Raw genomic sequence first — 11,093 nt, 5'->3', positions numbered from 1 at the left:
AGAGAGAGAGAGAGAGAGAGAGAGAGAGAGAGAGAGAGAGAGAGAGAGAGAGAGAGAGAGAGAGAGAGAGAGAGAGAGAGAGAGAGAGAGAGAGAGAGAGAGAGAGAGAGAGAGATGGGGAAGGTCAAGTGGCGTGATCCTAATAGACTTGGGCAATGTGTGGTTTGAATTTGTGCAAAACAAGGAGATCTGCCATGGACATTATTATCCAGCTCATTCCCTGAGCGACATCTCTTCTTCTTTCAGCAAATCTTATGCTTGAATAGCCTCACTGAAAATAGATCCATAGGTGGACGTATATGTAGGTAGATAGATCAATAGGTAGATGGTCGAATAGATGAATAAATGGATATACAGGTTTGTATTTATGCGACCGGATAGATATTTAACGAGGTAGATAAGGATATATATTAATATAGGCTTATATGTATATATGCAGAAAGATAGATTTATGTACTTATATATAGAAAATGAAATATTTAAATAGATAGATGATTAGATAAGCATGTGTAAGTTGGTAGATTTATATTTACTTCATGTATACACTAACTAGGGTCTGACGGTCCCGGTCCGGTCCAGGTTTTTTAGCAAAGACCTAAATCTCACCTAAAGTTTGGTCTTGTTCCGCTTCATTCTTGTTCGGTCCTGGTCTAGTCCAATCCAGTCCCAGTTTGGTCAGGTTGGCTAATCAATGTCAAAGTCGGAGTAGAAAATTTATGTTGATGGTTATGTTGAATATCAACATAATAAGTTTTTGAACCACTGGTAATGAAGGCCCTTTGCATCCTCTATTTCTTTCCCCCCTCCATCTCAATCTCCCTCTCTAGGTCTTTCTCCCTCCGCATTTCTGTTTCTTCATAGAGTCCTATCGGGGTGAATAGGGAAGGAAGAAAAGTTCAATCGAGGAAGAAGTTTTGATGGGTTCTCGAGGCTCAATTTCAAAGAAGTCCTCCACAGATTTTCAAATTCATCGAGAGTATGTTGAGCTAATTTATTTAGAATTTTACAAAAAAATTAAATAAATATTTGAATAATTAACTTTCGGTTTTGGTCAGGTTTGAGCTAAACATGCCCGACCAACTGGTCTACCCTTAAATGGAGGACCTACGGTCCCAGTTCGGTTCAATCTGACCAGTGCTCGGTCCTAAATGTCAAACCCTCCATCTAACTAAATGGGTTGTTGATATATTAAAAGACACACGCAGTTAATATATGTAGCTATACACATAACTATACATCGCTAGGTCGATAGATTTTATGTTTACACGTAGCTAGACAGCTAGGTTGATATATTTTATTAACTTACATAGATTTTTATATACACATATTTATATAGGTAGGTTGATAGATTTATACATAAATACGTAAATTTATATACACTTAGGTATTTGGGTAAGCTCATAGGTTTGTATATTCATACATTAATTCATATATACATATATATTTGGGTAGGTTGATAGGTTTATATATAAATACAGCCATATTGGTAGTGTGACGGATTCATAAATTCATAGATAGATTTCTTTATACAAATTGCCTGATGGGCAGGTTGATAGCTTATTATTTACATAATATCCATAGGTAGAGCTTATTTATATATATAGATAGATAAATAGATTCAAATAGATGTATAATACCATTTTTCCATTTCTAGAGAATTCGGACGGCAGTAGATTATAGGCGCATTATCTAAAAACGCATACGTAGCTCCATCTCGTATGTGGATTCGCAGATGCGGCTAATACCATCTTACACCCCCATTTCTTCAACCATCTTCCTTGATTCCGATAAATAATCAAGGAAAACGCGGAATCGAAGAAGAAACAAGCTTGAAAGAAGAAGATTTCTCCGCAGCTAACAAGAGGAAGAATTAACCGGCGAGCGGCAGGAACAAGAAAAACTAGGTTAATGAACGAACTAATAATATATGTAATCGATCCGAAAGCCTAAAAATCTCTGGTGCATCGCGACGGCCAACTTGCAACGTTACAGGCATTTTACATATATCGGAGGGGAGAAAAATCAGCAGGAAGCGCAGGAAGTTTCTCGCCTGGGGAAGAGCGAGAAGAGCATCTCTAGATCGGGAGGCTGGAAGTATCCGTTCTTCGGAGGTTCCCTCCTCTTGCCGAAGAACACCGGCGATTTCTTCCTCGGCGGAGGCGGACAAGCGAACGTCGCCGGAATCCGGCACTCTATTCGCCGCGGCGTCTGCCATCCTTCCTCTTCCATAGCTCCAGCTTCCATCGCCATAGCCAAGCCCTAGCCGAGCTCCTCGCCCTTTCTCTCTCTAGATCCCCCTCTCTATCTCTCTCTACTGTTCGAAATGGCAAAGGGAGGGAAAGATCGCAGAAGGTTATTACCGCGTTTTAAGCTGTCCACGTGTCGAGTTTTCATTGGATGGGAGAGGCCAACGCGGCTTGCCGTTGACGGGAGGGGAAAAGGGCGGGAAATTGAAGGTTTGAGCGCGGGAAAGTTTTGAGAGAGTTAATGGGCCGGGGTTTGGGCTTTGAAGGCCCAATTGGTAGTTCGTCGTCCGTTCCGTCAACTTCGTCGGATCGTCTTCTTCAAGCAGACGGCCAAGGAAGAGAAGAAGCTGGGAAGAAGATCGAGCATGTCGAAGCGAGCGGCGCGCCCTTCTCGGCAGCGAGATTACCATTATTTTCCCCCGGAAGTGCCGATCGTGATCGATAACGGGAGTTCGAGCTTCAGAATCGGGTAGAAAACCTATTTCGATCGGGTAAAAAAACCTTTGATTTTTTCGTTGTTTTTCACTTTGATTTCTGCTCGGAAACAGGTGGGCGGGCGAGGCGGAGCCTCGTTTGTCGTTCCGGAATGTCGTCCAGAGGCCGCGTCACAAGGCTACGGGTGAGTAGAGTGCTCGATTCTATTTCTACGTTTTCTTCACTGCATTGTAATTATTCTTTGAAACTGTAATTGTGTTTCAGGGGAGACGGTGACGATTGTGGGGGATTGCGATCCTTCCTTGATGAAGTACTTCGATTCCACACGTTCCTCTTGTCGGAGCCCCTTCGACTCGAACGTTGTGTATCAATTTGAATTCATGGAATATGTGAGCCTTTCGTCTTTAACCCAAGGAATGATGGGCTTCTCGCATTAAATTCTTCGAAAATTCCATTTTAGTCTTTCGTGTATCATTTTGTCGTTCCGGAATATTGATCATCATCCTGTGGAGATGAATCTTTGGAAATTTTATTCTGGAATAATTCTTTTCGAATTTTTTTTGTTCAGTGGAAGTAGGTTAATTTTTCACCCGAGTGTCCGGTTAATCATAATTCCGAACGAACCTGGTCGACTTTTTGTTGTTTCCCATCATAACGATGAGTTGATTTTTGTGTACTTCTATTGTAATCTTCCAGGTTCTTGACTTTGGGTTCGAGCGACTTGGGGCAAGAGGTACAGAGGTGAATACTTTATTATTTTATTTTTCTAGAATTTCGTCTCCAATTGATTAGATTATCATGATCGTTACAAAAAGATTCATCCTTTTTTATCTGATCTACGTTCTGTGAAATACCCGATATGTGTCTTATACGAGCAGATCAATCATCCGATTTTAATCACGGAATGTGCGTGCAATCCAGTAGCTTCTCGAAGCAAAATGGCAGAACTTCTTTTTGAAACTTATGGTGTTCCCTCAGTCGGTATGATCTCTTACGACTTCTTTTATCACTCCTTCACGCATTTCAATTTCTAATGTTTCATACTTGGATTATAGCATTCGGGATCGACGCTGCGTTCAGCTACAAATATAACCAGCATCTTGGAATCTGCAACGACGACGGGCTCGCCTTGTGTGCGGGTTTAACTACCAGCCATGTTATTCCTGTGAGTTTTGATCTGCGTTACTAGACTATTGTTATCTTGATAACAATTTTAATCTTTTGAAATATGCTCTAATTCTTTTTTTTCTTTTCAATTTAATAGTTTATTGAAGGGGAGCCAGTCTTAGGGGCTTGCTGCCGAGCAAACATTGGAGGGTACAACGTGACCGATTATCTTAAACAGCTCCTTTCACTGAAATACCCACTTCATGCGTGAGCTTTCCACCTTCTTGTTGATTATGTTCTTCTCCGGCGGTTCCGTTGACCGATGTTTAAATCCAACGCCGCAGGAATAGTATTACACAGGAGAAAGCCGAAGATCTCAAGAGGGAACACTGCTATGTAGCAGCGGATTACTTCTCAGAACTGAAGTTGTTTCAGGTTCAAGCTCATCCCCCACGTTTGACTTTTTTTTTCCTGATGTTGACTTTTTCTGCCTGCTTAATTTTTAGCAAGAGACGTCGGAAGCAGAGGAGAAGACAAGGTTCTGGCAGCTTCCTTTCGTCCCGCCACCGCAGGAGGAGCCGCCGACAGAGGAGGAATTGGCCAGAAAGGCGGCCCAGAAGGAGAGACAAGCTCAAAGACTGCGCGAGATGGCGGCTGCCAAGCGCTCGTCCAAGATTGCTGACCTGGAAGGGACTATCGGCTCGCTCGAAGAGCTTCTGGGTCTTCTCGACTCCGCCGAAGACGACGAAGCCGTCGCCCTGCTGTTAGACAGAGGGTACACCTCTCGTGAAGAGGTCGAGTCGGCAGCTTCCAAGGCGGTGCAGTCCCTCCGCAAACTCAAGGGCGAGCCCCTTGACCCAGACGAGAAGCCGGAGGCCCACCAGGAGGACAAGTACACCTTGGTCAACGTTCCTGATCACATGTTGACCCCAGAGCAGGTCAGCCGGTTGACTTATTTGACCGTTGACTTTTCTCGACCTCCATCATCAGTCATTCATCCTGACCTCCGAATGGAAAAGGGAATGAAGGAGCGAATGTTGACTCATTTTTTCTTCTGCAGCTGAAGGAGAAGAAGAAGCAGGTGTTCCTGAAGACCACCTACGAGGGGCGGATGCGCGCGAAACAGAGGAAGTTTGAGGAGGAGCTCGAGAAGGAGCGACGGAACCAGCTGGAGGAAGAACGAAGGCTGTACGTTGAGGTTTTATCATAGCGGTGGGGAGAAGAAGACGAAATGCGAGCACTGTTCTAACATTTGAATTTGATGGCGGCAGGGAGAACCCAGAGGTTTACTTGGAGGAGCTGCGGTCGAGGTACAGGGAGCTGACCGAGAAGATGGAGCGGAGGAAGAGGCCGAAGAGCAACGGGAACGGGAGCATGGGCCGGAGCGAGCGCCTGAACGCGGCCCAGCGGGAGAGAATGAGGCTGCTGACGACGGCGGTGCTGGACCGGGGCAAGGGCGAGGACACCTTCGGCACCCGTGAGGAGGACTGGCAGCTCTACAAGCTCATGAGCCGCGACAACGACGACGACGAAGACGACGACGGCGACGACGCCGAGCTCGGCCGCATCGTCGCCAAGCTCCAGGAGATGGACCCGGGCTTCGCGACGGCTGCCAGGGAGGTAGTGGTGACGGCGGACGACTACAGGGTGCGGCTGGGGGTGGAGCGGTTCAGATGCCCGGAGGTTCTGTTCAGGCCGGAGATGGTCGGCGTGGACCAGGCCGGCCTGGGGGAGACGGTGCGGGTGGCGCTGCGGCGGGTCGGGGCAGGTCGCGGCACGGGCCTGTGCAAGTCAATTCTGTTGACCGGTGGCGGGTGCGCCGTGCCGGGGCTGGCTCGGCGGGTGGAGGGCGAGGTCCGGATGATACAGCCTGTCGGGTCCCCGGTCCGGGCCGTCCTCGCCGCGGACCCGATCCTCGACGCATGGCGAGGCGCGGCGCTCTGCGCGGCGGGGCCCAGATTCTCCGGCCAGGTCTTCACCCGCGAGGAGTATCTGGACAGAGGGGACGACGGGCTGCGTGGCTACCGGCTCAGATACAGTTGACTTTTCTCACCTTATTGGGCCTTATTGGGCCCAATATGTCAACCCGTTGGTCAGGATTTTGAAACGTGGACTGTTCGGGGCCTCGGCCTTTTAACGACTGGAGGCGGTAACTTACGTCGCGGGTGACGGGATCCGAAATATATATCCGAAAGCAGGAAGAACTCGGCTTCTTTGATTGGGTATTCTGTCGATTAATCTGCCACGGAGGGCGAGAAGCTCGGGGGGATTTACCGTTCTTAGGTTGTCGAGGTTCGTCTGGGGGGATTGATCTCTCGTCGTGGCCAGTTGATGCGCTTGATTGCTGCCGAGCGATGATCTTTTCAAGGCTCGGCCGGTCTCTGTCGAGATCGGCGCGCTCGAAGATCGAAAAGGTGCGTTTCGCTGATTGTTGGGGTTTTTTTTGGTTGTTGTTTGATGATTTGTTGCTGTGTAGGGTGGAATTTTTGGTGGGTGTGGATCGAGGGGGGTTCTTTCCGGCGAGAGGCTCGCGGACTCGTCGCGTGCTGTTCAATCTAAGGATGGGTTGGGGCTTCTCAGAGGTTACCTGACAGCGGCGGGTTCTAGGGGTGCTTTCATCCCTCGGTCGCGTGTTTTGGAGTGGAATTCCCTGCTTGCGAATCCTAGATTTTGGCGGTTTTTCTCAAGCGACTCCGATAATAAGAAGAGTAAGTTGGAAGTTGAGACTTTTTCTCGTGCGTGTTTCTGCTTTAAGAAATGTCCTCTGATTATTTTTTTGCATTTTTATGGTTGTTTTAGATTATGAGAACTATTATCCCAAGGATAGGAAAGAAATCCCGAGGGAAAGAGAAGAAGAAAAGTCGGATTCTAAAGGTACGCCCGTCGCAAGATATGGGAAATTTGTGTTATGACTTTGTAGTTTATCATTTGGGTTGGGAATTGGTCTGTTCATGAACAATGGAATTTCGTTTTCCATGAATTATTTCTGATTTTGGCTTGATTTTTTGGGGTTTGTATGATCAATGGGCGTTCTTCTTATTGTCATTCATCCTTAGTTATTTAACGATGTCATAATGATCGAAGGTACCCTTATAAACTTAAGGTTTTTAGCAAGTATAGTTCCTAGCAAGTTTCATATTCAACTTGTTTGGAGGAGAAATTTGTATTTTCTCTTACCTACGCATAAATAATCTCCTCTTAGCTGCGTACTCAGGCCTGAAATTTACTGGGATCAATATTGTTTCGGATCGTAAAACTTGGATAGCGTATCCCTTCTTAGAAATTTGAAAAATCTCTGAATCGAGAAGATTGATTGAATTGTGGTGAACTCTGTTGTAGATGGAGAGATGAAAGCATAGAACTTCATCTAAGCCTTTAGCAGCCTTGAACGTTTCAATGCTTCGTATTACTTGGGCTAAAAAGTTTCATTGTTATTTGAAGTGCCTCTTGATGTTGATCAAGTTTTGATTGAGTTGTGTTACTTTGTAATAGTTTTCGCACTCTGCGAACATCTTGTGGATCTCTAACCTTCAATATCCCTCGCTAATTTCGTTTAAATGATTTAAAATGTACACCTGTGGACTTAGGGCGCCCTCATGTATTATTTTGAAAGAGATTCGTAATCCGAAGAGTACTTGGAGTAGCCTTTCAATGGCATCGTTAAAACAGTGATATAGGCTCTATCCACGTCTTATTTTATCAGTTGAAGCTGTTTTTTGTGCGAAATTTTGAGAGGGTAATGATAGTTCAATATCCACATATATTGGAGTTCTTTGAAAATGCTGGAAGTTAAGGATATTAAACAAATTATTCGCGTCATTTCTGCAAATAAGTATGATTCCATATTTTCCATTGAATAAAAAGAATAAAACTTGCCGCTAGTTTCTTTCCCATGAGTTTCTGGCATTGTATTTTTAATTTAAGAATTTATATTTGGTCGATTTATTTGTCATAAGGCCATCGACTGCACAACACCTTCTCTCATTATGTCATTGAAGTTATTTTTTCCTCCGTTCATTGATTTGATCCGGAAGTATTTAATCCCTTCTAACTTGTGTGAGTCTGATAACTACGAATCTTCTTTTCCAATGTCTATTTTATTATAATTTTTAATTGTAAGCCTTCTCTCCCGTTATATCACCCCCAAGTAGAATAAAGCAGATATGTAGATCGACTTAATATTATCATCTGATTTTCTTCAAAAAAAAAAATTTATCATCTGATAGGATTGATGTACAATATTCTTGTATTATTCTCTATATAGCTATGATGCTATTGTAGTAGTGCGATAATAGTTGAGATATAATATTTGTTAAAGCAATATTGTATATTTGTGGACTCGTCCTTAATTTATACGGTAGAAGTCTAATGTGTTGTGCGATTTTTCTAGAGGAGTCAACTACGGACAATCAGGGGAATTTTCAAGAGACTTTCGTCAAACAGTTGCAGAACTACATCACGCCTCTGATTCTTTTTGCTCTGTTGTTTTCCTCATTCTCATCATCCTCGGATCAGAAGGAGGTCAGTGCCTTGATTCATTAGATATCCATGTTTCACATGTGTTTTTCATTCTGTCCAAGATGTTCTGCTCGTAATCTTGTGAGCTGAGTAGGCCAAGTCTCTGAGGGAACTTCCCACTTCTGCAGATCAGCTTCCAAGAGTTCAAAAATAAGTTGCTGGAGGCAGGCCTGGTGGACCGCATTGTGGTCTCCAACAGATCCGTCGCCAAAGTCTATGTGAGGAGCACCCCAAAAGTTAATGGTCAAAGCAGCGATGACAGTGACATCCAAATGCCACAGAGAGCCGATCCACCTTCAGCTGGCAGATACAAATACTACTTCAACATTGGCAGTGTGGAGTCATTTGAACAGAAGCTGGAGGAGGCCCAGGACTCGCTTGGGACTGATCCCCATGACCATATCCCTGTCACCTTTGTCTCTGAAGTCCTCTGGTTCCAAGAGCTGCTCAAGTTTGCCCCCACCGCCCTCCTATTAGGCCTCATTTACGTGGTAGGCCGGAGGATGCAGGGCGGGCTGGGCATTGGTGGCGGTGGCGGCGGCCGTGGTGGCCCGCGCGGTATCTTCAACATCGGCAAGGCCCAAGTCACTCGGATGGACAAGAACTCCAAGAACAAGGTGTTCTTCAAAGATGTGGCAGGGTGCGAGGAGGCTAAGCAGGAGATAATGGAGTTTGTGCACTTTCTGCGGAACCCGAAAAAGTACGAGGACCTGGGGGCAAAGATTCCCAAGGGGGCGCTTCTGGTGGGTCCGCCAGGGACAGGGAAGACGCTGCTGGCAAAGGCGACAGCAGGGGAGTCAGGGGTGCCGTTCCTGTCCATCTCTGGTTCAGACTTCATGGAGATGTTTGTGGGGGTTGGCCCAGCACGGGTGCGGAGCCTGTTTCAGGAGGCGCGGGGGTGTGCGCCGAGCATCATTTTCATTGATGAGATTGATGCCATTGGGCGGGCACGTGGGCGGGGTGGTTTCTCTGGGTCAAATGACGAGCGGGAGAGCACACTAAACCAGCTGCTGGTGGAGATGGATGGGTTTGGCACCACTGCAGGGGTGGTGGTGTTGGCTGGCACCAACCGACCCGACATCCTCGACAAGGCGTTGCTCCGGCCAGGACGGTTTGATCGGCAGATCTCCATAGACAAGCCTGACATCAAGGGCAGGGACCAGATCTTCAGGATCTACCTCAAGAAACTCAAGCTAGACAATGAGCCTGGCTTCTTCTCGGAGCGCCTGGCAGCATTGACCCCAGGCTTCGCTGGTGCAGACATTGCCAATGTCTGCAACGAGGCTGCTCTCATTGCGGCCCGCCGTGAGCAGTCCAGAATCACCATGGAGCACTTTGAGGCTGCCATCGATCGTGTCATTGGTGGGCTAGAGAAGAAGAACAAGGTCATCAGCAAGCTGGAGCGGCGGACAGTGGCGTACCATGAGTCTGGTCATGCCGTTGCTGGCTGGTTCCTTGAGCATGCCGAGCCGCTGCTCAAGGTCACTATTGTTCCCCGTGGTACTGCGGCCCTTGGGTTCGCCCAGTATGTCCCCAATGAGAACCTCCTCATGACCAAGGAGCAGCTCTTCGACATGACCTGCATGACCCTCGGAGGCCGTGCTTCTGAGGAGGTATATCTTCTTCCTTTCTTTCTTTAGCATTATTATCGTCATCGCCTTCTTCTTCTTCCTCTTCATCATTGACATCATCTTCTTAATCATCTTCATCCTGGACAGGTGATGCTGGGGAAGATTTCGACTGGGGCGCAGAATGACTTGGAGAAGGTGACAAGGATGACATACGCTCAGGTTGCAGTGTACGGGTTCAGCGACAAGGTGGGGCTGCTGTCGTTCCCACAGAGAGAGGACGGCCTGGAGATGAGCAAGCCGTACAGCAACAAGACGGGCGCGCTCATCGACGGGGAGGTGCGAGAGTGGGTGGCAAAGGCTTACCAGCGCACAGTAGAACTGATCAGGGAGCACAGAGATCATGTTGCCCAGATTGCCGAGCTCCTACTCGAGAAGGAGGTCCTGCACCAGGAGGACCTCATCAGGGTCCTCGGCCAGCGCCCCTTCTCGTCCGACGAGCCCTCCAACTACGACGTATTCAAGCATGGCTTCCATTCCCACTCCGACCCTGAGCCCGCCAAACCCGAAGACAACGCAGAAGACAACCCGACTCAAGTCCTGCCCGCCTAGTCTTCTCTCCCTGCGTACGTTCCTCAAACCTTCCCTTTTCTATCTCATTCCCCCTTAAACTACACCCCCAGTTTTAATGCTGTTCCTGTTCCATCTCAGGTAGATGGAGATCAGAAGGGAGGGAAGAAATCAAGACTGTGGTTACATCAGCATGGTCTTTGTTTATATTATAGAAAGGTTGGTTGGGATCCTACTTCAATCATCGGTAAAGTCTGTGACTGCAACATTTTCCTCAATTCTAACATGTATCTTCCATCCTATTTTCATCAATTCCTCAATCTCATCCAATAATTATCTGGAAGGGATCCATTGAGCAAGAAGATCATCTGAAAAAAGTCTCTAGAGGTAGTAAAAAGCTCAAGAAAAAGAATAATTTGCAGATGGTGAGACCTCGTTGGATCCATCCCACAAGTTTTCGACATTCTGTCACCAAATCTCAGACCCATTATGAGATTGAGGTTTTGATGAATTTTGATTGCTTTATTGAAGAGAAGAAATGTATGACGCTTACATGGCTCAATTAGATATGTCCATTATTTATTTCTTGAGTCAATGCATATCTAGCACATAAGGTGCTAAGAACGGTATCCAAATCACACATCTGTAA

At 46.5% G+C, this 11,093-nt stretch overlaps 3 protein-coding genes across 4 annotated transcripts; 2 read left to right on the top strand and 1 right to left on the bottom strand.

Moving 5' to 3' along the window:
* Positions 1-1,868: 1,868 nt before the first annotated feature.
* Positions 1,869-2,319, bottom strand: LOC144715740 (cyclin-dependent kinase inhibitor). Its single transcript, XM_078590713.1, has one exon. It carries the CDS (start codon positions 2,248-2,250, stop codon positions 2,023-2,025), a length of 228 nt encoding a protein of 75 aa, XP_078446839.1. The 5' UTR covers positions 2,251-2,319; the 3' UTR covers positions 1,869-2,022.
* Positions 2,320-2,560: 241 nt separating this feature from the next.
* ARP5 (actin-related protein 5) lies at positions 2,561-5,929 on the top strand. 2 transcript variants are annotated; one of them, XM_078590711.1, is made up of 11 exons: positions 2,561-2,715; positions 2,795-2,865; positions 2,946-3,070; positions 3,378-3,422; positions 3,560-3,662; positions 3,737-3,846; positions 3,946-4,055; positions 4,133-4,223; positions 4,295-4,726; positions 4,849-4,976; positions 5,060-5,929. In XM_078590711.1, the coding sequence occupies exons 1-11, from the start codon at positions 2,612-2,614 to the stop codon at positions 5,829-5,831; spliced, it is 2,091 nt and encodes a 696-aa protein (XP_078446837.1). In that variant the 5' UTR covers positions 2,561-2,611; the 3' UTR covers positions 5,832-5,929. The 2 variants fall into 2 exon arrangements, with proteins under 2 accessions (XP_078446837.1, XP_078446838.1); XM_078590712.1 differs by lacking the exon at positions 2,561-2,715 and having other exon boundaries at positions 2,853-2,865; positions 3,378-3,414.
* An 85-nt stretch (positions 5,930-6,014) lies between these two features.
* On the top strand, positions 6,015-10,756 carry LOC144715738 (ATP-dependent zinc metalloprotease FTSH 8, mitochondrial-like). Its single transcript, XM_078590710.1, has 7 exons — positions 6,015-6,202; positions 6,265-6,496; positions 6,588-6,662; positions 8,179-8,309; positions 8,435-9,919; positions 10,025-10,500; positions 10,586-10,756. The coding sequence occupies exons 1-6, from the start codon at positions 6,143-6,145 to the stop codon at positions 10,484-10,486; spliced, it is 2,445 nt and encodes an 814-aa protein (XP_078446836.1). The 5' UTR covers positions 6,015-6,142; the 3' UTR covers positions 10,487-10,500; positions 10,586-10,756.
* Positions 10,757-11,093: the final 337 nt, after the last annotated feature.

This window comes from Wolffia australiana, chromosome 19 (genome assembly GCF_029677425.1).
Source record: "Wolffia australiana isolate 7733 chromosome 19, ASM2967742v1".
Lineage (NCBI taxonomy): Eukaryota > Viridiplantae > Streptophyta > Magnoliopsida > Alismatales > Araceae > Wolffia > Wolffia australiana.
The sequence above is the reverse complement of the archived record's forward strand: the minus strand, read 5'-3'. Positions and strand labels throughout refer to the sequence as shown.